This window comes from Bidens hawaiensis, unplaced genomic scaffold, assembly GCF_021521415.1.
Source record: "Bidens hawaiensis isolate Kalapana, Puna unplaced genomic scaffold, B.hawaiensis_p1.1 tig00005179_1, whole genome shotgun sequence".
In the NCBI taxonomy this organism is placed as follows: Eukaryota; Viridiplantae; Streptophyta; class Magnoliopsida; order Asterales; family Asteraceae; genus Bidens; species Bidens hawaiensis.
This window is the reverse complement of record NW_027491332.1, coordinates 214092-239358: the sequence shown is the minus strand read 5'-3', so window position 1 is coordinate 239358 and position 25267 is coordinate 214092. Positions and strand designations below refer to the sequence as shown.

The 25267-nt window shown below is 37.5% G+C and overlaps 2 protein-coding genes across 5 annotated transcripts; one reads left to right on the top strand and one right to left on the bottom strand.

Moving 5' to 3' along the window:
• The first annotated feature begins 7767 nt into the window (after nt 1–7767).
• Nucleotides 7768–9793, top strand: LOC143629187 (putative transcription factor KAN4). Of its 4 annotated transcripts, none has more exons than XM_077098526.1 (5): nt 7768–8273; nt 8388–8464; nt 8584–8623; nt 8735–8837; nt 8915–9793. In XM_077098526.1, exons 4-5 carry the CDS (start codon nt 8797–8799, stop codon nt 9474–9476), a joined length of 603 nt encoding a protein of 200 aa, XP_076954641.1. In that variant the 5' UTR covers nt 7768–8273; nt 8388–8464; nt 8584–8623; nt 8735–8796; the 3' UTR covers nt 9477–9793. The 4 variants fall into 4 exon arrangements, with proteins under 4 accessions (XP_076954641.1, XP_076954644.1, XP_076954642.1 ...); XM_077098529.1 differs by having other exon boundaries at nt 8915–9153; XM_077098527.1 differs by having other exon boundaries at nt 7768–8464.
• A 2053-nt stretch (nt 9794–11846) lies between these two features.
• On the bottom strand, nt 11847–24196 carry LOC143629186 (large ribosomal subunit protein uL11c). Its single transcript, XM_077098525.1, has 4 exons — nt 23921–24196; nt 12930–13102; nt 12778–12841; nt 11847–12144 (listed from the first exon to the last, which is right to left on the bottom strand). Exons 1-4 carry the CDS (start codon nt 23955–23957, stop codon nt 11936–11938), a joined length of 483 nt encoding a protein of 160 aa, XP_076954640.1. The 5' UTR covers nt 23958–24196; the 3' UTR covers nt 11847–11935.
• Nucleotides 24197–25267: the final 1071 nt, after the last annotated feature.

The following is a 25267-nucleotide window of genomic DNA, read 5'->3' as shown; positions in this document are numbered from 1 at the left end:
ATTACAGTTTTCTTTTTTGGTTGGAAATTGACTTCCTTTTAGATGAAGGTAATGGAATGAAAGGGAAGAAGGAACTGAAGGAACAAGAGAAGGAAATGACTCATAGCTCCTTTGTCATGTTTGGTTAACTTATAGAAATGTAATGAATTATTATTTTATATTGTTTGTTAGCAAAAAAATAATTATTAATTAAAAAAATGTATGAATGAACTAGAAATGATAAAAATACTCACATCTCAAAATTAATAAATACAAAATAAAAATAAAAATCATAATGACGATGATGGCGCAGACGACAGTGATGGTGGTGACGACAGCGGTGGCGGCGACGATGATGGTGGACAATAATGGTGGCAGTGGTATGGCGGTGACAGTGGTGGTGGTCAAGTGGTGATGGTGGCAGCGGCGGTGGTGATTGTCAGGTGTTGTTATCTAGAGAGTAAGATGGAAAAGGAATAAAATGAAAAAAAAAAAGATGAGAAGAAATGGATTTGATGGAATGAGATTCCTTGTGTAATAGTTGATTTTATTATATTGATCAACCAAACACCATTTTTTTCATTACCTCATAATGACTCATTCCTGATTTTATTCTTCATTACCAAACGTTACCAAGTATTTCAATATGGTTAATTAACATCTCTTTTGTGTTCATGTCATTCATAACGTCTTCGGCTTAAACCCATGTACTAACACTGTAAATAATAAAAACCATGATATAATGAGTTAATATATGGTTAAAATTTAAAAACAACTTGTAAGTTGTAAGAAAAATGAGGGTTAGTGGGTTACTTTTAAGACAGTGACCAAACAGCAACACACTTAAATCGTATTTAAAAAAAATCAGTTTAAAAACTTGTGACACGTGTTTTAATTTTTTTAAAGGGGGCAGTTGTCATTAAATTAATACTATAATACCTAAGAATATTCGTAGAAATTCGATTTTTAATTATATTAATAATTTCATAATTGATAGTTGAGCCAAGCCATGCATGATGCACATGCATGACATGGATTATACTGTATTAGATATCTGGTGAATAAAACAAACACATTGACAAACATCCTTTGATGATGTATCCGAGAATATATATATTTTGTTGCTAGGCTTGCAATTCTTCAATAAAACCATTTTTTTAAGGTTGGCGTTCCGTCACATAAAGAATTATTTGGTTATTGAGAATAAATTCAAACGTTGTTTAAAAAAAATGTATATATTACAAGTCAAGAATTACATTTTAGAAAAAAGAGATATACTTGTTAATTGGGGACATATAAATCAAATAAGGTGGCCGGTAGTAATCTTTTTGCATCCTAAAGATTTTGTTTGATAACAATTCATGTCATTAATTCAGTTTATATATATGCATTTTAAACGTTTTATAGACAAATGCAAACTCTGTGGGCCGCCGAATTAAGATCAAGTATCTTAGACATCTTTTGATATAAAAGAGTTGAGAATGGTAAAGCGAAGAGTTTCATTTATGAAGTAAGTAAACAACGAAAACTATAGCCTAAGCATGTAAACTAACCAAGCGTTTATTGTCATAATTCCAGAAACTAATAGTCTGTGATTGTTGCAAGAGTTCACATCAATTACCTTGATAGGTTTTATTTATATAGCAATTGCAAAATTCTCGCTATTAGACTTAAAAAGTGACTGATTTGATAATTTTTGGTGTCTCTTGTTCAGGCTGTCTTTATAGAAGGACAAAACAATTTAGACACGCTTCTTATAGTAAATGAACTCATACCTTGGTTCAAGAAAACAAAGGGCAAGACGCCGGCGAGGATGATGCTTAAGTGGTCTCGATAAAGCTTATGGCTCTTTAACTTGGCCTAGCTTACACGCGAAATAGTGGTGGTGACATAAGGAAATCTTGTATCAACTTTACACATGAATAAATTGCTACATTCTAATTCCAATTGGTTTGAGTTGGTTCCAGTTAAAAAAGGTCTTGTAGGAACAATGAAAAACGTTGGCAATATCAAAAAGGTTTCTTCTAAGTTCAACATAAACATCCATGGAAATCTGAAAGGTGTATTGAGACATGGCACGAGGATAAATTTATTGTCGGAATTTTTGGGGTGGAAATAGTCTTCTATGCGGCATGTGTTGGAATAATTGGATAAAAGCACGATATTATGTGAAAACTCCTCACGACTCTTTTCAATATTATTAAAAACTAAAACCACAAATTACAATTACTCCTAGACTCTCTATTTATACTAATAAAGATGACTTGATAAACAAGTAACCCAAATCTAATTCAAACTCATATAAACAATTAAAATAAACTAAACTTTTCACCTAACCCCTTTAAGCTTTACTTTAAGCTCGTTTCAAGATTAACTTCCAATAACTTGCATGTTTCCGAAGATGTTCATTTGTCTAGAAAAAACAAAATGTAGTACGTCGAGCAAGAGAACATGGAGAGCCATGATTAGAGTGGAGCTATATGTGGTGAAGGAATCCATCAACAAATGAAAAGTTGAGAGAAAACGGGTCAAATATGAGGCTAAAGAACCAGGTGAAAATCCGCAATAGGATATAGTGGATAAATTGTTATGGGTTACTAGTGAAGTTACAGTTAAAACAATAGGTCAGATATGAAAATGGCAAGTAATACAATGGGGTTTTCTAGGGACATCACTATTTTTTACTAAAAAACCCAACAATAAGCCCTGTATAGGGCTATATGAGGTTATACGCCCCGTATAGACCTATATGGAAGGTATAAGCCCTCGTATAACACCCCCCCCCCCCCATATAACTCTACACGGGACGTATAGGGAGATGTGAGGTATCCTTAGTAGGACCCAATACAAAACTGGATGTTCGCATGGACACGGGTTTTCATTTTGGTTTTAATAACAGTCGTTAAAACTTAAAGGTTTAATAGAAGATGGTTTATATTAGGGATGGGCAAAGTAGGTACCTATTTGGTACCACCAGTATCGAATCTGTATCAAAGTTTTGAATTTCGGTATTGCTACGGTATCGGTATTTCCCGAATTTTATCTTCAATACCACTACCGTCCCAGTACTGAAATTAACGATTTTCAGTACCGGTATGGATACATTACCGATCTCATCCCTAATTTATATATTTTAGAGAATTACTTTATATATATAGATAGTGTTTTTATGTATTCTATAAATTCATCGGAGTTTGGATTTACATCCTTTTTAAAGACTACTACAAAATAAGGTTTTTATCAGCAAATATTATCCAATACAATATGTTCTTTTTTATGAACGACCAACTAAGATAAATATATTAGAACTAGCAAGAAGCTAGAAAAATACAATACCAAAATACCAAACAAGAAAGAACACCCAAATACAAAATCATCCAACTTTACAATTTAAACCGACACCAATTCTCTCAATAAGATTCTTCATCTTACCCCTATTTTTGACTCATTGGAACCCCAAAACTTTTATTTTGTTCATCATGCCCGATAGATATATGGGAACCCTGTCATGGTCAAGGGCATTTCTTTTCTTCCACGAGCACCACATCATTATTAAACAAACCCTTTGAAAAACAGTAGCTTTGTCCTTAGAAAATTCCAGAGCTTCTGAAGCTAACATGTTCTATGAACTAATGTATAAATGAATTGTATATTATCTTAAATATATATAAACGAAACATTTAAAAGCTCTCTGCTGGTTGCTTCTTACATTCTCTCAAGTAACAGATTGTTTTATTTGTATATGGAGGTTTCTCATGCATCTGACCCGAATTCACAGGTATGAGTTTTACCAAACTCAGATAACCTTTAAACGGGTTATAACATCCCAATAAATTAAAAGTTAATCTCACCAAATATTTGATGTGAAAATCCTATAAAATAGGGATATACCAAAAATTAATATATGATATTTTTTTCAAAAAGATATTATTTAAAATTAAGAAACAATTTTACAGCAAAAAAAATTAGCGGATCTTGGTTCTGCCCCAAACCCAAATAGATTTTAAACCGAGTTATAACATCTCAATATATTTGTGAACTCTTTTATAATTAAACCCTAAGTATATATTAACTCCTTACAATAAATAAAATTAAAGTCTAAAAAAATATATAAATATTATAAATAAATAATGTAAAACAATTCTTATAATATAGAGAATAAAAACTAGCATATTATGTATTGTTAACTTATTTTATTATTCAATAACAAAACAGTTTAGTAGATTATAAGCATTTTTTTTACCAATAACAGAGAAAATTAACCTCTTTTTCTAGAAAAAGAAATAAAAACGTATTCAAGGTTGACTTTGAAAGATAAGCCAAAAGTGGGTGCTGGAGACCTACCTCTTCTTTTTTAATGATATTCACAAGCAAATACTACAAACACCACACCAGGAAAATGTTTATTTATGATCATTTGTAACAAAAAAGTATATAACATATATTCAATGAAACAATATATTTATATATTACTAAATAACATATTAAATTCATGAATAAATAACCAAAGCAGAATTATTGTATATTTTATTTCAATTTCTATTAGACAAAATTACTATACTACTGCAAAACGAAACATTTTGTGTTTTGTTCTATAACGACGTAGATAGAAATTTTTTCTGTCTTTCGTATAAAATCTATTTTTCAAGTTTTTTTAACTTAGACTATTTGCTACCGGAAAACTCAGGGGATCCTGTTAATACTATGCTAACTTGCAGATCAAGTAAATCACAATTAATCATATCAGACATATATAGAGTTGGTCTTCAAGAGATTAAGGTATGCTTTTATATTTCTATAAAACATGTTACAACCAAAGAGAATCATACCATTTGACCGGTTATTTGCATTGTCCTTAAAACTATGGGTGTTCAAAACGGATATCCAGAGTTTTGATATCCGAATATTTCGGATTCAGATGCTTTTGAACACTTATGTTTACAACTTAAAACTACCGTGTTATAATATCACGTCGGTAAACCCAGAACTACCATGAGTCCCTTTTTATTCTTTTTTTTAAGTGAGTATTAATATATATATATATATATATATATATATATATATATATATATATAAGTCGAGAAGAGGCTATAGCATGTATTCAAACATGTTACAACGTTTGAGAGAAAGTTGAGGAATTAAGGTTTAACCAAGGTTTCCGGCCACTATAATAAAGGGATTGACATTGACAAAATTTAAACGTTTATTTCACTGCTAGCTAGCATGACTTGCTAATTAATTGGTTAAAAATTGTCACAAATATTTGAATTGCACAACTATTTTTCGTGAGATTTGTATTAGCTAGGTTGATTAATCACGATAAAGAAAACTAGAATTAATATTCTCAGAAAAAGAAAATACACGAATCCGTTTAACCAATCATAATTTATTGTCAAAAGGCTGAAGTATTTTGTTTATACGGCTGTGATTTAGTTGCAAGAAGCTCGTGATTTGTTCACAAAAAAGATTGCATGGAGTTGTAAAGTACATTAAACCCATCCATTTCAATGAGACCCACACGAACAAAGAATTGTTGCATAGTTGGTTGATTTCTCTATGTATTTAATATCTTCTTTTTTTTTCAGGAGACTTGAACTTCTCGACCCTTAAGTGTTTTTGTAAATTGTAATGCATGTTTGGTATTAATTTAAAAAAGAGTACATGAACCTTATTTTGAAGTGTATGGACTATTACCAAGTAAAATATAAAAAAGAATTTTTTGTTTTTACGTGTACCGACTATTCTACAACTATTAAATCCACCAAATACCATAAGAATTGAACCATCATCCCTTCGAGATAAATTGAAGACACCAATACTGCTAGACCAAAGATCGTTTTTACAACATTCGAGTTTTCATCAAACTTTTATGTAACAACGAGATTTCACCTGAAACAAAAATATTAATGTACTTAGGATAGAAAATAGGAATTGTCATGCTAACCATTTCTTTTATCTTATTCTAACCGTTTTTAATATTTTCTTACTGGTTGTTGATGTAAACTATTAGCTTATTCTAATCACTTTTGATAAATATCTTCTTACTGATTATTGAAGCGCTTTGCTTTAAAATATGATACCACAACTTTTTTAGCTCTAAAGTTATGTAGATGCTTAATGTTAGATACACAAGAATACTTATAATATATTGGATTGTTAATCAAATTTAAATTTGCAACCATTGCAATAAATTGTTCCCTAAGTTCATTCTCATCCATAAACATTTTGTATTAAAATATATTAATCAATCATACCTGGTAAAATATATTAATCAAACATTTTGCATTAAAACATTTTGAATTATAAGTAATAACTCGTTAAATTGATTTCCTAGAAATATTATTAATGAAGAGCACATGTGTGATGTTAATCTCCTTGATTTTTATATACCTTAGGAGATACCAAAAATGATTAATGACGTATTAAGGACTAGAAGTCCCAACTCCTGTTATAAGTAGGGACAAATCCGTGATTTTCTACCTATCTTAAAATGTCAATTTTCTAGTTTCCCATGACTTTAAATCCCCGTGACGTGCATCACCTCCCCTAATTAGCTAACCCCAATTAATTCTCTATGCACAGGTGGACCTTCATAAAACATGCAAACACCAAAATGAATTGAGAATTGAAGGAAAATACATGTGCAACCATCAACAAGTGCGAAGCTTAAGCCTGGGCAGGGGTGCTTATTATTTTACTCAATAGTATAGATTTACTCTTTATATCTGAAAATTTTTATACGAAGTTTTAATCCACCAATTTTCGTCCAAAAATTTGAGCACCACCTCCCTCGTTTATGACTTTTTTTCATACATATTCAGTCCGGGCTCAAATATTGATTCTTTGAAAATATTATATTAAGTATAAATTTATCATTTTCATATGAAAATTTGAGCCCGACGCCCTCATTTATAAAAATTTCCGAAAATGTCTTTTAAAATATCCTTGATTATTTGAATGGTAGTTTTTCAAAAAGAAATAATATATATTTTTCATATCATTGTCTAATTAAATAGTAAACTATAGCCATGTAATTGCTGCTAAAATGCTAATATTAATATATTAAGCAATTTAATATATATCCTTACAAATATTGAAAGTATCACATTTATCTAATCAAAACTAAATAAAAATATCATATATACACATACTTATTTAGAAGGGCATATATGATGTTTTTTTATGTTTATAATGGCATATATGATGTTTTTTTTATGTTTATAATGACAAAAGTCTTCATAAACTTAACATTTTTTTGAAAAAATAGACATCACAACTGATAATCATCACCGCATTTTTCTGTTTCATGAACATGCAAATTAATTTTAGGACGTAAGAAAAGTAGTTAGATAGATTCATACAAATTAATTATAAGACGTAAGAAAAGTAGCCAGATGAAACGTGGCACATATATATAACAAAAAAACATGCACAATTAATTATAAGACGTAAGAAAAATAATTTATATTATTTAACTCTTTTCTAATTTAGTAATAAATTATAATTATGTAAATGCTGCTAAAGTGCGAATAAAGGGAATTTTATTTTTACAAATATTTAAAATATAATATATACCGCAATCAGAGTTAAAAAATATCACACATACACAATTTTAACTATTTTAGAAGTGCATATATGATATTACTTGGGTATATATGATATTTTCAATGTTTGTATGGATATATATATATATAGAGAGAGAGAGAGAGATCGAATTTTCTAGGGCAAGGTATTTTTTCTTTCCAATTCTAGCAAACTTTTGCTTACTAGAGCTCAGCTATAAGTTGTTATTTATAAATCTTGCACAGAATAAGTTCCAACTACTTGTCCTCTCACCTTTTTTGTGTATGTGTGTGAGAAAAGAGAGCAAAACCACGTCTATATCTCTTATCACCACACACTCCCTCAAAACATATAATTATCTCTCTCTCTATATATATTTACAACTGTTTCTTGATTTTTTTTCATGGTGGATCAAAGCCCCAAATTTGAAATGAAGAGAAGTAGCAACTTTTGTAAAGAAGATGACAATTATCCCAACAATCAAAACCCTAGTTTTCATGATGTTGAACCGGCCGAAGATTACTACGATGAATCAGAAGAGGTTGACCGCAAAAATGGATCAACATCAAGCAACAGTACAGTTGAGGAGGTCAGTGATCATAAGAAGGCTAGTGGTTCGGTCACAGGATCGGTTCGACCGTATGTTCGATCAAAGAACCCGAGGCTCAGGTGGACACCTGGTCTTCATCTTCGATTTGTTCAAGCTATTGAACGATTGGGAGGTCAAGAAAGTTAGTATAATTGACTTAACTTTTATAAATTTATGTTCTTGGTTTATTTATTTTGTGATTTGATATAATATTTATTGTTTGTTTTTGTAAGTTTAACTTTGATTATGATGGTAGGAGCAACACCAAAATTAGTTCTTCAATTAATGAATGTCAAAGGCCTTAGTATCTCTCATGTCAAGAGCCATCTTCAGGTACTGAATTGATTAATTCAAGAAAAAAAATATAAATTTAGGTATCATTTAATCAATTTGGGTTTTTTTTTTTATGAAAATGATTTAAAAATTCTGAGTTATGGATCTATTTCATTCAGATGTAAAGGAGCAAGAAGACCGATGATATTCCGAATCAAGGTATAATTATTATTCAAATTCATGATACAAATATAAGTCTTAATTAGGGTTTCATATTCAAACATTTGAATGTAATTAATAAGTTCTATGATTGTTCTCTTATTGTTTCAGAACAAGGGCTTCTTAGTGAGGGTGGTGATGATCATCATATTTTCCACCTTAGCCAACTTCCAATGCTCCAAAGCTACCATCAAAGGTCACTTTATAACTCCAGGTATCATCTAAACTTAAAAACTTATTAATTTTTCACATTACAAAATATAAATTAATGTTGTATCTTTCCATTTTTAGATGTCTAGATGAATTAAGGAGTCCCCAAGCGAACCAAAACTATAACCCGCTCATGTCCGGATTAAAACATCCGTTTTGTGGTTCAGCCGCGGAGAAATTTCTCAACATCAGGAACGGTCATTCGAGTTTCGGCCAAGATCATGCTAGTTGGAAAAACATGCCAACCAATAATATTGAACAATCCCAATTGGGATTATTCAAGAGTCTTGATGGATTAACAATGCTTAATCAAAATCAAATTCAAAGACAAACCACTAGGATGGACAATGTTACAAGCAAACATCAAGAGCAAGAGAAAAAGGTACTTAAAAGAAAGGAGCTTGAGCTTGATCTTGATCATGATCAATCCGAGCTTCTTGATTTGAATCTCTCATTACAAATCAAGATCCCGAAGACGGATGATCATGCGGACAGTAAAAAGGAGAAAGATGCCCTTAATGAAAATGGTTTATCTATATCTTTGTTTTCACCAAATTGTGACTCATATTCTAGCAGTATTACAAGATCAAAGCATGCAAATACAATGGGTAGTAGCAGTGGATCTCTTGATCTGACTTTGTGAAAGAGACAAAGATTAAGTGAGATTTCGTTTGTCCAGAAAACAATGCACAGAATATTGACTGTTGTTCTACATATGTGTATGTCTGTGCATGTGTCTAGTGAGTCTGTTACTTGTAATAATTAAATGTTATATATTATCGTTGATAACCAGGGTGTAAATGTCAGATTTTATGTGTTTTTAGGATCTCATCTATCGTCTCAAGTTCTAGTAAATTATTGGCACTTTTTGGGTTGACAAGTTTTTGGATATCCTTGAAAGTATTCATCTCATTCCCATTTCAACCCTAACTTCAGGGTTTTCATCTAATTAGAATACTCATTAATTTATTTCTCAAATTCACTTTCAATATTTTATGATTGTTTATAAACCAAAGAAAAGATAGTGAGTGAGTAGTTTTTAACCGAATAAAGATAGGAATATGAAATATTAGAAAGTATGAGTCGTTTTCATAAATGTTCAAAATTTGGAATAAAGGTAAATTTTAGTTTAGTTATAGGGTTGAAATAATTAACACTGGAAGTGTAATTTATAAGTAGCAAAAACACTCTCCAAACATAAAGCTAAGACCGCCTAGCTACAACACGCGCAGGGTGAAGGAACCATCCGTAACCTATGTGGCGCATGAATGTGGGGCAACGTTGAGGGTGGGCTGCTCTTAGAGGTATGTTCTTGGCTACGTGCAGCAACGTTCGGAATCCATAATGTTAATTTAATTTTGTCTCACATACACAAATAGTTACTCGTATAACTTAAAAAATAGACAGCATGTGAAAAGAATGAGTATGGTGGTGTTGGGAGTAAAAACATGTTTTAGTAAAAAAAAACTAATGAGACATGTTAATCACTAAAGGGTCATACGGTTGTGGATAGCCTAATTGGAAAAATATAGATGTCTGGTTTTATATTTATATAGTTCAGTACTAAAAGATATATATTTATTAACTGTCCAGAAAAATGTCCATTAACAAGCTTATTTCAAGACGATTTCAAGATTTTGAATTTGATTTATATATTCTTTGATAAATTACTAAAGATTTACAATGAAATTAGCTGTTTATATATATATATATTCATGGTGTTTGTGCAATTTGCATGGCAATTGGATGGAATATTGATTAGGTTTATCTGATCTGCACTTTGTGTTAAATTTAACATGTTGTCAGGTTTTGTATTGATATATATTAATCCAACGTCCCTGCTCTCTTCCCCATTCATCATCCAGTATATTTTATTTAAATCTAACCTTGTCAATTTAGTATTCAATTAATTAATATCGTTAATGTTGTCACCAATCAATTGATTCAATCAATATATATCTTTAAACTCATAATTTTTTGCTAATACTTCAACACAATTAAAAGGGATCATATTTATCATTTAATAAAAAGGCTAAATTACCAATTAACCTTATTTCATCAACTTCTACATTATATGTCATGAATATCTTTTGAAAAAGGATTAATTTCATATATAAAAATATTAAAATAAAAATACAATTTTTTTTAAAAAGACTATCATGAAGAACATAAATTTAAAATTAAAAAACTATGTGTGCCTATTTAATTAGGAAATTATGTGAGACTCATATAGGGAAAAATTATTGAGGCTCATTTAGATAAAAAAATATTTTACACAATATCAACACATGGTTTTTTTTTCTCTTTTAAATTATTTCAATGTTATAATTTGTTTCGTTCTTTTTTTTCACATTTATTTCGTTTGAGCCTTACGACATTTGCACATTTAGATGCTATTATCGCAGTATTTTCAAAAAGATTAGCCACCAAAGGTATCTAGGTAGTAGTAGATTCTCTAGATTCAACGTCGAGTATGCTACTATCCTGAATCGTCAGTGAAGAAATTATGCAACTGTACAACAGGTTAAGCAAACTTTACAATGTTACAAAGAATTTCAAGATATTATAGCTATTGTCAAATTAGATGAATTGTCCAAAGAAGATCGTTTAGCCGTAGAATATTTGTCTATTTCTCCTCTTCATCTCGATTTCTACATCTATCTCCATCTCCATTTCTGTCTCCAAAATTAAAGATTGAGGAACAAGTTGGTGCTTTAAAACTCGGCCACTAAGTTGCTGTGAGAGAATGCGATCGGAGCAATGTCCGGTCTTAATTACGGCAATATCCGTCTGACCATAAAATAGTCTTTAATGGCCAAATATGTTACATATGCAAGAATAAAAAGCAATTGTTGGCAGTCTACATATTGTGTTTTTAAACAAACATCTAATATATTTATAACAAAATGTGAAACTAATAGAAACGATACAACAGCCATTCAAAAATAATAATAATAATAATAATAATAATAATAATAATAATAATAATAATAATAATAATAATAATAATAATAATAATAATAAAACAAATACACATTATATTTGCATTCCAGATATTTGCAGCATTAATGACACCTGAATCAATGCTTCAAGAAAAGAAAATTATAGGATTTGTTTGAATTTGCGTTCAAGAGCTGGAGGATCAACATCGATGCCCATATTAGCAGCAGTTCCTGCCATGATTCTCATTGCGGATTCGATGGTCGTGCAGTTCAAATCTGGTAGCTTTTCTGTTGCAATTGCACGTAACTGTTCGATTGTAACTTTCCCCACTTTTTCCCTCTGCGGGTCCTTGGAACCTTTCTCCACTCCTGAGACAAAAAAGAAAGTAGCACGTAACATATGAAGACTGACAACATTGTTGCGGGTTACTAGAGGGCGGGTCTAGCTACGTTTTGGTAACACTATTTGTCCCTTTGAGAAAACGTTTATAGTTATAGTATGAGCAAAGTTTATAATGGTGTATATATATTATTACAATAGTAATAATCTAGATATATATAAAAAATGATTTACAATGTGACATTTAGCTAGTAATTTGAATTGACCCCTACACAAAATTCACAATGTGTTTTTTAAACGATATTAAACTTCATGACTAAAATGCCCCTCGTGTGAGGGGCGGCACATGACCTTATTTAACAGAAAAATGTAACTGGGTTAGCATCTGGACCGAAATGGTTATAAAATTAACCTTTAGGCTCTTATTTGTTAATAGATTCTTTTTAGGACTAAAACTGTTAAGGCAAATCAGAAGAACCAAAACCGTAATTTACTCTTTTGCTTATTATATTTGTGGAATGGCATTACCTTTATTTAATTTCTAAGTATATTTTATGAATTGTTATTACTCTTTTAATTGATCATGTAGATGTTATTTATAAGCGTGTTATAAAAATTTGGTAAAATGTTTAATTGATTTTAATGTATCATAAAAATAATACCTGCAGCTTTAAGAAGCAAGACTGAAGCAGGAGGAGTCTTCAACACAAATGTGAAGCTTTTATCCTGCAAATTCAAACACCACAAACTTATTGTAAACAGAGAAATCAACAAATTCGGATAAAACTTAACACGAAAGACAGAGGAAACAAACATCATAGACAGTGATTTCGACGGGGATAATATAACCGGCTTTATCAGCAGTCCTGGCATTGTAATCCTTACAAAACGCCATAATGTTTACACCTTTAGAACCCAACGCTGGACCAACTGGTGGAACCGGTGTAGCCTTCCCTGCTTCTAGCGCCAACTTAATCATTCCGGTCACTGTATGCAAAATAATAAAAATTGTTACATACTGTTTATTGCTAGTCTAACTGTATAGAGATTAGAGATACAATAAAAATAATTAAAAATAAACTAATCAAATTACAATAGAACCTAATTATTTTAAACGGGCTGTGTTCGCGGATCCAACCTAACACGAACCTGGACATCACTCGAATCTGAATATCGCGTAAGACAGTAAACCCGAGTATGATGTGTTTGACTCTAAAGTTTTTTAATTTTTAAATTTTTTAATTTTTTTCACATATTAATATTAAAAATTTACACTTTTGCAACAAAAAAAACTTATGTCATCTTTCTTTTTAGTTCTACATAAATTCTGGCATAACAAACCCACCGTTATTTAATTTATTACACAAAACACATTTTTAAAATATAAAACAAAAAACAAATGGGTTAAATGGGTCAACATGTGAACCCAACCCATTTAGCTAAACGGGTTTGCGGGCTCAACCTGAAATTGACCCATTTCGTGTTAGGTTAGTATTGGTTTTAATGTGTCAGAAATTCACACTCCTGATATCTAGAAATATAATAACAATTATTACAAAAGAAACCTTAGGCCACCCGTAGTGGGCGCGATCTTTGGGCGATGGCCGACGAGAACACCCCCCACCCCCCACCCCCCGGGAACTGTTTGTCGCCTTCTTCCCTTTTCTTTTTATTATTATATTTGTTTGTGTTATATATATATTAATATATTATATATGGATTAGGATCATGAGAGAACTTTTTTGAAATTGAGAACTATGAGAACCATTTTAGACCACAAAAAACAAAAAAATAAAAAAAAATCATATAATAAAAAAAACACAAAAATCAAAAAAGTAAAAAAAACCAAAATTCTTATTTTATCATCCCGGTTTCATAAAAAAAATAAATAAATAAATAAAAAAAAAAACCTTGATTTAGCTAAATTATATACACATATGTATAATATATACATATACGTACATTTATATGTTTTTTTATACACATGTGTATAATTTAAGATAAATGATACTGTTCATATGTGTATATTACGTAACTAAATATTATTTAAAATTATACATATGTGTATAATACGACATTTTTTATTTTATTTTCATTTTTTTAATGAAACCGGAATGAAATATAAGAATTTTGGTTTTTTTACCTTTTTAAAATTTTTATTATATTTTGTTTTATGATTTTTTTAAATATTTTTTTAAAGGTGTTTTAGTGGTCCAAAATGGTTCTCAAAGTTCTCAATTTACAAAGGGTTCTCTTAGGATCCTTACCCTATTATATATATATATATATATATATATATATATATATATATATATTAAGCAACAACACCATTACACCTCAAAAACAAGGGTTCTCTTAGGATCCTTACCCTATTATATATATATATTGAGCAACAACACCATTACACCTCAAAAACAAAAACTCACCCTTTGCTGATTTGACGTCACATGACGCAAAACGCCACATTTTGTAGCCCTCCACTACACATAGCCTTATCAAATTACAACAAGGCTTAACTAATATTCTTCTATCTAATGTATAATAAATAATGAAAGTAAATTCTAACTAATATACTGAAGAGGTAGGTCCCAGTAGAGCCCAGTTGGACCCGCAAGACTCACCTCAAAGAGGGACGTCTGCGCAGTTGAACACGCAAGACTCACCTTCAACAGGGACGTCTGCGCAAAGGCTAAACTCGCAACTCACCTTGAAGAGACGTCTGCGCAGAAACCAACTGGATCCGCAGGACCCACCATGCTCAGAGACGTGACGTCCTTACGCGCAGTACGCAAGCTGTTCCCGCAGGAAAAGCCTCCCAATGGTCGACGTACTCCGCCTGTTCCCGCAGCAACGGATACTAGCCATCAGGGAAGGCTACCCGCGCAGCAAGGCTACACGCACAAGGCACTTAACTCTTAAATAATTCAGTAATGTCACCTGAAGAAGGAGTGAGCAAGCCGGGAACACTCCCGCACAAAGCCGGGAACACTCCCGCACAAATGAGCCAGTCCGTACGATACTGGAGGATCTTTTGTACTGTACCTGACGAGGTATGGACAAAAGATCTGACCAAAGATACGACAGCTCACTGACAACAGTATGACGAGCAGCACGCTCTTGTACTGTATGTCACTATCAGCCGCTGCCTACTCACCAACCTGTCGGAGGACGTGCATAGCCTGCAGTTGGTGGAACAAGAATAGTACACAGCCGGCATGGTCACTATCAGCCGCTGCCTACCCACCAACCACCAGCATGGCACGTGCATAGCCCACAGTTGGCAGAACAGGAATACTATTCAGCCGGCTGTACCTGCTTGGAAACCTACCTTCGGCTATAAATACTCCAACACCTTGAAATGGTATGGACACATCACATTACATTACATTACATTACCTTATCACATCTTATCTTTTCTAGCGATATCTTAATATACACTTATATTCAAGAGCAATCTAGTCTGATTCTCACGCCGGAGGGTGATCACAAGGAGGTACCCCCCCCCTTCTAAGTGACGAGCTCACGGTGTCTGTTTTGCAGGTCACCAGAAGAACCATCTTTGCCGGACATAACCCCTCGTGGGAAACATCTATTTAACCCCCAGATTATCCATAATCTGCCCGGGGTCAATTAGTGTTTCTTCATTGGCGCCATCCGTGCATGAAAGCTAGAACTAATTCTCAGTTTTTTCAAAACCTCCGAAAAGATTGTTAACGTTACTCCGGTCCCCAGGCCAGGGAGTAACCAAGAAACCCCGGTAACCACAACCCCAGCTACTGGGGGGAACACCGGCGAATACACACATTTTACGAACACTACCCCGGTTACCCAAGCCGGGGCAAGTGCAGTAAATTTTACGAACACTACCCCGGTTACCCGAGCCGGGGCAAGTGCAGTATACAATCCTCCCCTGGGATTCATTGATACCCAGGTGGAAAGACAACAGACGAGGCCCCCCCGCCAAACACTTGAACAAGTTAAAGCGTGGGCGGAAAAACGTCAAAGGGAATTCCAAGCTGAGTTGGATGAACGCTTACGTTCACTCCAACAGGCTGACGAATTCGGAAGCACTCGACAACAGCTCAACATGAGCAATGAGTGCGAGTACTTGGACGATGATTCGGAGGAATCCGACATCGACGTAAACCCTCGCCATAAGGTGAAAGGGAAGCGTAAGGAAACGGACTTCCAACCAAGAAGGAATTTTGGAGAAACTTTCAAACCAAAAAACGCGGGTGGAAACCCACGTGACTTCTCTAAAACCTTCAGACCAACCGCTGCAAATGCGGGAACCTCCAAGTTTGCAAGGGACATTGCGGAAGCAATCGCCCCAAGAAGTGCCAAACAGATGTCCAACATCGGCACCTATGATGGTATATCCGACCCAGACGATCATTTGAACAGATTCATAGCGGGGCAACCGTCAGCAACTGGACGGAACCCACGTGGTGTTATATGTTCCAGATGACGTTGGTTGGAGCAGCTAGAGCGTGGTTTGACCGTCTACCGGTCCACCACATCTACGATTGGGCAGACTTCCAACAGAAGTTCAGCCGACACTTCAGTCAACAAAGAAAGTACACTGAAGAACAATGGACAATCCTCACCTGCATCCGAGAGGAAGATGAGTCTTTACTAGACTTCATCACTCGCTTCAACTCAAAGAAGCTAAGTCTGGGCAATATTAGCGAAGATCTTGTTCGCGCTGCTTTCATCCAGGGCGCGAAAGACCCAGAGCTCATCCGCACCTTAACGGGTAAAGATGGCATGCCATCCACATGGGATGCCATAATGACAGCAGCTAAACGTTTCGCGGAAACGGAAAAGCAACTGGGTAGAGATCTTCCCCAGAGCACAAATCTCTACACCCAGAAAACAAGAGAAAACAATGTCCTTACCGCCCGACTAAACAAAAAGAGGAAGCTAAGCATTTGGCAGTCAAGGGTAAACTTTGACACCTCATCCGGCTCGCACCCTCGGTTAGGCGGAAAGGATAACATGCTGTCGTCAAACTGGAACTCCAGATGGACGCCACTCACCAAAAGCGTCACCGAGATATTCGACACCGAGAGACTCCCATGGCCAAAGGCTCCAATAATCCGAGAGCGTCACAACGCTGATCAGAGCAAATTCTGTGACTTCCACAGGACAAGAGGCCACAACACCGACGAATGCATAGACTTGAAAGACATCATCGAGACATTCGTCAGAGATGGAGAACTCACACACCTCGTGGCGTAAAGGATGCTGAGCAGGCCAACGCGTGTAGAACCCCAGTTGGGAAAAACACGAAACTACAGCTTCAATGTCGGAGACTACATACTGCGTAAACAACGAGATTCCGAACCAAGTGCATATCGGCTCGAAAGGCTCGATGACACTTCCAAGAACATGGAAGGGAGCTCAATTACACAGTCTGCATGTAGATCAATTCCAAACTTGTAAAAGAAATGGCCCAGAGCCACTTCTAATGGAAATGATTCTCCTTATCACATTGACGCTGATGGTCTTACATTTATACTTAATGAACTTTCCACACTGATATGCCGGTCTTCACCGCATACATAAGTGGGAAAACAAGTCGTTGCATGTGGAAGGCGGCAAAACCCGCATAAACACAGAACGACAAATTTCTAAAGAAAATATAAGGAAAGCCTTAACGCAGGTCAGTCATAGGTAAAGTTGGGTCATCCCACTAAATGAAAGTGCCGGTCCTACCCGCACAAATCATGATAGAGGAAACCGAACTAACCTATTGACAACCGCGCGTCGAACGGTTAATTATTCAAAACACTGATGCCGGTTTTCACCGCATAAATAAGTGTGAAGAGAAGTCGTTGCGGGTGGAAGGCGGCAAAACCCGCATAAACACAAAAAACGGCAACAATTTCTAAGGAAAAGATGAGGAAAACCTTCACGCAGGTCAGTCATAGGTAAAGTTTGGTCATCCTACTAAATGCAAGTGACGGTCTTACCCGCACAATCATGATAGAGGAAACGGAACATTAACCTATTGACAACCGCGCGTCGAAAGGTTAACTTATTCAGAACACTTAGAAAATCTCTTAAGGAAAAAATGAGGAAAACCTCCACGCAGGTCAGATAGAGGTAAAGTTTAGCCATCCTACTAAGTGAAAGTGACGGTCTTACCCGCACAATCACGAAAGAGGAAGCAAAACTTTAACCTATTATCTGCCACGTTGAAAGGTTAACTTATCCAAAGTACTTAAGAAATTGCTAAGTTAAACTAAAGTATGCACAAGCGAATCATATATTGTTTATGCGGCAAAACAAGTGCCAAATTAAACTATAATATGCATGAGCAAGTCGTATAATGTTTATAAAGCAAGAGTGACGGTCCTACCCGCACAAAAGATTTACATTCCATAAAAATTCAAGTATTACAAGAATGGCCAGGTATCTACCCGCCTACAAGAGTGTAAATCTATACAAAAACATAAACCTATCCTAACAGTGGGAAGGGATCTAAAGGTTCAAGCTTCAGGACCACTCCCTCCAAACCCACTTGTACCCGCACCATCAGTTGGCTGTGGCGGTTCAAGGAAGGTTTTGAGAATGGTTAACCCATCATCAGCAGCAGCAACTTCGTTCACCTTCTCCACCACTGGATGCGGGAAGGCAGCATACTGGTTCACTGCTTGGTCATAAGCAGCTTCAGTATCCACATCATATAAAGGGAAGTTGGAAGGCGGGATGCCCTTCTCAACGAACCCTAGACCAAGCAGGAAGCCAGCCTTTTCCCCATCCTCATGAGAAGCGTTGAGGGCTGCGCTCATGGCATCGTCATATGATGTGTCCGTGAAGACCCGATGCACAACCTACAAAACAAAAATACAAGTATCAAAACATTTTCTAAGTATAAAGAAAAAGGTGAAGACATTATGCAGCTAAGCTTACCTGCGACAACGCTTCTCGTAGAAGCCATTCCTTGGTAACCAGAGCCTCCTGGAGGGCAGCTTGAGCTTGGTTACGGGTGCGTTCGGCTTCACTTTTGTTAAGGTTGGCAAGCAACACTTCCTTAGCAGCAGCCTCTTCAACGCCCTTTAGCTTACGCTCAGTATGGTCAAGCATACCCCTCTGGTCCAAGATTTCTTGAAGCTTCTTGGCGTCTTCCATGGCCAACGCGTCATGAGCCTGCTGGAGCCTCTCTAATTTGGCTTTGAGCTTCTCATTCTCGGTGCGTAGAGGCTCAGAAACAGCTTCAGCCCTGGTGGCCCTTTCAGTTGCGTTCCGAGCGGTTTCCTTAGCTAACCGAAGCTGTTCGTTAACAGCTTGGGCAGCCTTGGAACGGGCCTCGAGACGGGCCTGAACTTCAACCTCAAGGGCCTTGAAGGCCTTCTCCTTCTCCGCAGCAACGACGGAGAGCCTCCTGTTCTCCTCCCGGACAGCCCGCGCTTGAGCTACTTCTTGGATACGAGCTGCTTTTAACTTGTCGTTTTCACGACAAAGCAGCTCGACGCGCGGCTGCATCCGGGCAAGGAGAATTCGAAGCTCGTTTGTCAGCCTTCCCTCCTGGTAGCTTGACATAGCTTCTCCCAGTGCACCACTGGGGGCGGCGTGGCGCGCCCACTCGACGCAGTCCACAGCCGTCCGAAGGGTGGTTCCCCGGCGGATGTTCCACCGCGGAACAAACACCTCATTCGAATCCGACACTGCAAAAACAAAAGGCAGTTAGGAAAAGATAAAAAAAAAAACATAACAGGCCAAAATAACCCTACGCACCTGTAGGGTCGACGACAGGCCTGTAGCCGCCAAACCCATCACCCGAACCTAACGGATATCCATCCAAGAGGTCAGGCAGATGGGAAGGAGGCAGAGATTGGCTAGACGCCGCAACCCCGGACATACCTGAAGGACCGGCCGTAGTCGTCGGCGCCGGAGGAGGCATGGCGGAGGCCGCCGTGGTAGAGACCAACGGAGGTGAACTCACCGGAGGTGAACTCACAACCGCGGTCGTTGCTGCGGAAGAGACCACAGAAAAACTCACCGCCGGCTCAGTGAAAGAATCGGTGAATATGGCACTGACAACCGGCGGAGACGTCGTCACAGTTGGAGCAGTTGCCTCAACCGAGTGAGCAACTGAACCAACTGAAGCAGGCGCAGCCGCCTAGGTCATCGCCTCAGGTAGGTTGACCAAACCTACCATCATGGGTCCGGAGGTGCTCTTCCCCGCTCCACCCTGGAATGCAGTAGCATCCACGTCTACGAAGACAAGATATATAAGTATAATTGCGGAAAGATATGAAGTTAAAAGTAAAGGAAGTTTGTACTTACGAGTCCTCTTGAGCTTGAAGGTACGAACAGGCGGGGACGAACCCGATGGAACCGGCCTCTTTACGCCGGTCACCGTCACTGTACTGGGCTGCCCGGAGGTGACAGCCGTCTCAACCTCCGGAGCAGTGATCTCAACACCACCAGGGTTCCCCGCCACCTCCTCGCTTTCGGTCTCTGAGTCAGACCGATTCACCGGATCAGCAGTGGAGGCAACCTTCGCCTTCCCCTTCCCGCCAGCAGCCTTCTTCTTCCTCACGAAGAATGGACCATCTGCGGATTCCTCATCAGAAGATGACAAGATTAGAGGAATTCCAGCAGAGGTTTGAGCATTGACAGGTCGAGGGTTAAACAACTCCTTACCTGGTCGCGTGGCGCTTAGAATCGGGTGGCCCGGCGGGTAGACCTCCACGAACCGATCCGCCGTTTGCTCAAGGATGGGCAACTCGTTCTCATCTAGAGCACGAGTACCCATCCGAGCGGGGCCATCACTCTCCCGCGGCTGCAGGAGAGACTGCAAGTCGTTTCCCTCTGAAAACAAAAAGAAAAAACGGTTAGAACAAAAACCCTAAATTAACGGATAATATGAAGCATACCGTAAGGGACAGAGTTCAAACCGTATTCGAGGACGATGGGAATCTGTGACGCCTCCTTCCACACCCGGCTCATCCCGAGCATCACCATCCCGGACTCCGCAAAGCAGTAAACCGGAGACTGGATCCGGGAAACCTTGGAGAACCATTCCGCCTCCTGGTAGTTGGAGGCGTGAAGGTTCGGGAGAGCTCTCCCGTTCTTGAACGTCATCGCTATGGGGACGACGCGAGCGGAGATATAGAAGAACTCCCGCTTCCAAGATCGAAGACTGCGCTCGGTAGCGCAGATCTTCAAACCCTTGATCCGATTGACCAAGGTATACCACCCCTGGATGCACCTCCAGGAATAGAAGGTCATCAGGCGGTCAACATGGGGCTCCACACCCAGAATGAGACACACCCACTCGAAATGGCGGATCTTGGCGATCGCCATTGGGTGTACCTCAGTCAGATGCACACCGTGTCTCTCCAGAACACGGTATACGAACTTCGTCAATGGGAACCTGAGATTCCCATAGACGAAGAATGCAGCGTACACCCCTATCTTGCCCTTGGGGGCATCGTACACCGTCTGATGAGATGCAGGAAACTCAGGCTCGAAAGGCTCGAGCATGAACTTCCTGACGACGTACTGATAGAGGTCGACCGGAAGAGCACACTGGCACTCGCCAGCAATACTCTTGTCATCCTTGTCCGACGTGGACGACGGATTCTCGAGGTATACATCGGACTCCTCGACAGTAACCTCAAGATCATGAGAAGACATGTTTTGGATGTAAAGAAGAACGATTTCAGGAGAATGCTCGACAGAAAAGTTAGAGTATTCGCCGGAAATCGCTTAGAAGAAGAAGAGAGGTGAAACTGTGAGTTGAGATGCAACCTCTCCTCCCTTTATATACTCATCGCAATGAATGCGATGAATTTAATGCGGAAGAGAGAGGAAAACACTGGTGCAATGAAACTATGACACGTGGAAAAAGCAAGCTGGCAACAGCTGTTGACAGGACGCGTGCCGTAAACTTCGCTGCCACGCGCCCGAAAACTCGCGCCCACGCGCCTGAAAAAGCGTCTGGAATGACCATATACTGTCACGTCGCCATAACTTCCTGCACGTCCTGACACTGCCAAAAGAAACCGTCGGACGACGTTTCAACAGTTTGGACTGTTCTTATCCTTTCACCAACTCTTCGAATTTCAAAAAGATTCAAAAAGATTCAAAAGTAAGCGGGACTATACCCCTTACCTTGGCAACCAAGTAACTATAAGACATGTGCGAGTATAGTGTTAAGGCAAAACCCTTCACATACTTAGCACCTGCAGGGAATTGAAGCCAGGAATACCTTGGAAGTAAAGTAACTATAAGACGAGTGCGGGTACAGTGTCAAGGCGAAACCCTTCACATACCTAGCACTCCGCAGGGAATTGAAACCAAGAAAGATCTTCTGGGCCATGCTTGCGGAAACGGAAATAACATCCCCGCATAGCGGGAACGTCGAGAACTAGATTGTTTGAAGCTCCAAGATGGAATTGGTTTTTTTAACATAATTGATCACTATGTTCAAAACTACCAAAACCTCATGGAGAATATATACAAGTGGAACTCAACGCTCCTGACTTGCGAGGAGGTTACAGACCTACCCGCATCATACCCAAAGATCAAGCAAAAAAGTCAGGAATTTCTGCACGTGACATTAGGACTTCCGCGGGAAGAATCCCCATGGAAAACCTTAAAACTAAACCCTTTTCAAAACCCTTTGCTTAAGTCCAAAAGTTCACCTCACTTATTAACAATTCATGAGAAGAACATTGGACTGGGGTGACTTGAAGAGGTAGGTCCCAGTAGAGCCCAGTTGGACCCGCAAGACTCACCTCAAAGAGGGACGTCTGCGCAGTTGAACACGCAAGACTCACCTTCAACAGGGACGTCTGCGCAAAGGCTAAACTCGCAACTCACCTTGAAGAGACGTCTGCGCAGAAACCAACTGGATCCGCAGGACCCACCATGCTCAGAGACGTGACGTCCTTACGCGCAGTACGCAAGCTGTTCCCGCAGGAAAAGCCTCCCAATGGTCGACGTACTCCGCCTGTTCCCGCAGCAACGGATACTAGCCATCAGGGAAGGCTACCCGCGCAGCAAGGCTACACGCACAAGGCACTTAACTCTTAAATAATTCAGTAATGTCACCTGAAGAAGGAGTGAGCAAGCCGGGAACACTCCCGCACAAAGCCGGGAACACTCCCGCACAAATGAGCCAGTCCGTATGATACTGGAAGATCTTTTGTACTGTACCTGACGAGGTATGGACAAAAGATCTGACCAAAGATACGACAGCTCACTGACAACAGTATGACGAGCAGCACGCTCTTGTACTGTATGTCACTATCAGCCGCTGCCTACTCACCAACCTGTCGGAGGACGTGCATAGCCTGCAGTTGGTGGAACAGGAATAGTACACAGCCGGCCTGGTCACTATCAGCCGCTGCCTACCCACCAACCACCAGCATGGCACGTGCATAGCCCACAGTTGGCAGAACAGGAATACTATTCAGCCGGCTGTACCTGCTTGGAAACCTACCTTCGGCTATAAATACTCCAACACCTTGAAATGGTATGGACACATCACATTACATTACATTACATTACCTTATCACATCTTATCTTTTCTAGCGATCTCTTAATATACACTTATATTCAAGAGCAATCTAGCCTGATTCTCACGCCGGAGGGTAGTCACAAGGAGGTATCCCCCCTTTTAAGTGACGAGCTCACGGTGTTTGTTTTGCAGGTCACCAGAAGAACCATCTTTGCCGGACATAACCCCTCGTGTGAAACAGCTATTTAACCCCCAGATTATCCGTAATCTGCCCGGGGTCAATTAGTGTTTCTTCATATACTATATCTAACAGATTAATATAATACCTTTTTTGGCTTTTCCACCAGGTTTAGGAGGAGCCATAGCTCTGATAGTAAGACATCTGGGAATTAGAGAACATAATTGCTTGTTATTGCAACCAAATTGCAACGAAATGTTTGAACCGGAAGATAATGGAATTGATGAAGGAGATGATAGGAATGAAGATGACAAATTATGGGTCTAATTTTGGTTAGCTAGATGTGAAGAAACTGAGTGATATGTGGATAAAGAAGAAGCCATTTTTTTTCTTAAGTTGGTAAGCAAACTGGAGAAGATGAGTTTGAAGAGATTAGATACAGTCCAAGTGTGTCTGGTTACCTTATCTGCTTAAATGGACTGAACCACTTTTGATCCAAATTTATATGAGCCCGTAAAGAGCCTGAGTTTAACGGATTGTGTTTAGATTGACATGTTTAACTCATTTAGCTTATTGTTTACAACTCATCAACTAGATTAATACGTCTACAACTTGATTATCACTCGTCAACCTATTTGAAGCATTTAGTAGTTTATGTATTTGTTTTAAACAATTAGACTCGTCAACCCGACTTATGACACCTCTACCCATAAGTTATATGTGATTTGTCACAATTTAGGCTGTTTTTATCTACATATAAAACAGTTATCATGTGATTTGTGGCCTTTGAATTTTCTCGAATTTGTCATAGTTTTTTATATAAAAATTAGACTTTTATTGGATTATTAATGCAATGTGTTAACAACTTAACGTTACACTCTATAAGGATAAAGCTCCTGACCTCCTATTTTACACCATCGCGTCTTATAACCCCCACCAAAGTGAGAATGGCAATGAAATGTGTTGGTATAAGAAGTTACTCTACTTTTTTGGACCGGCTTAAGTGTAATTGGTTGTTGGGGACCTCAGAAAGACTTACTATTTGCATACTCGCTTTGCCCAAGTTTGAATCCTAAAACAAGTGTATGCTCCTATATTAGTGAACCAGGACCACCCAGCAGGAGGTCCCAAAAAAAAAACTTCATACATAAGTTAATATATGTGTATATATAATGAGTATTTAATGATTGACTGTTTATGATAAGTAATAAGAGATATGTACTTATATCTGTTATTTTCTTCATTACATGGACTCAATGATAAAATTTATATTTTATAATTTATAAATGTACTTTTTGTTAATAGTACGTTTTATTATATAGAATCTAAACTTAATATAAACTGCATGTTAGCACCGTATTACTTGTTTGATATATGAATTACATGTATTCCAAAAACAAAAGTATGTGGTGAATAACATACATTTCAACATTAACAATATATAAATTATTGTATATAGTTTAATTATCGTCATGTATGAGTGATTATATTATGA

Bases quoted from the DNA above. Each gene is read 5' to 3' on its own strand.
- LOC143629187 (XM_077098526.1), top strand. From the start codon at position 8,797: ATGCTCCAAAGCTACCATCAAAGGTCACTTTATAACTCCAG. The intron at 8,838-8,914 runs GTATCATCTAAA...TTCCATTTTTAG, and splicing joins AGGTCACTTTATAACTCCAG to ATGTCTAGATGAATTAAGGA.
- LOC143629186 (XM_077098525.1), bottom strand. From the start codon at position 23,957: ATGGCTCCTCCTAAACCTGGTGGAAAAGCCAAAAAAG. The intron at 13,103-23,920 runs GTATTATATTAA...TTTTGCATACAG, and splicing joins TGGTGGAAAAGCCAAAAAAG to TGACCGGAATGATTAAGTTG. The intron at 12,145-12,777 runs GTATTATTTTTA...TTTTTGTCTCAG, and splicing joins CTTGCTTCTTAAAGCTGCAG to GAGTGGAGAAAGGTTCCAAG.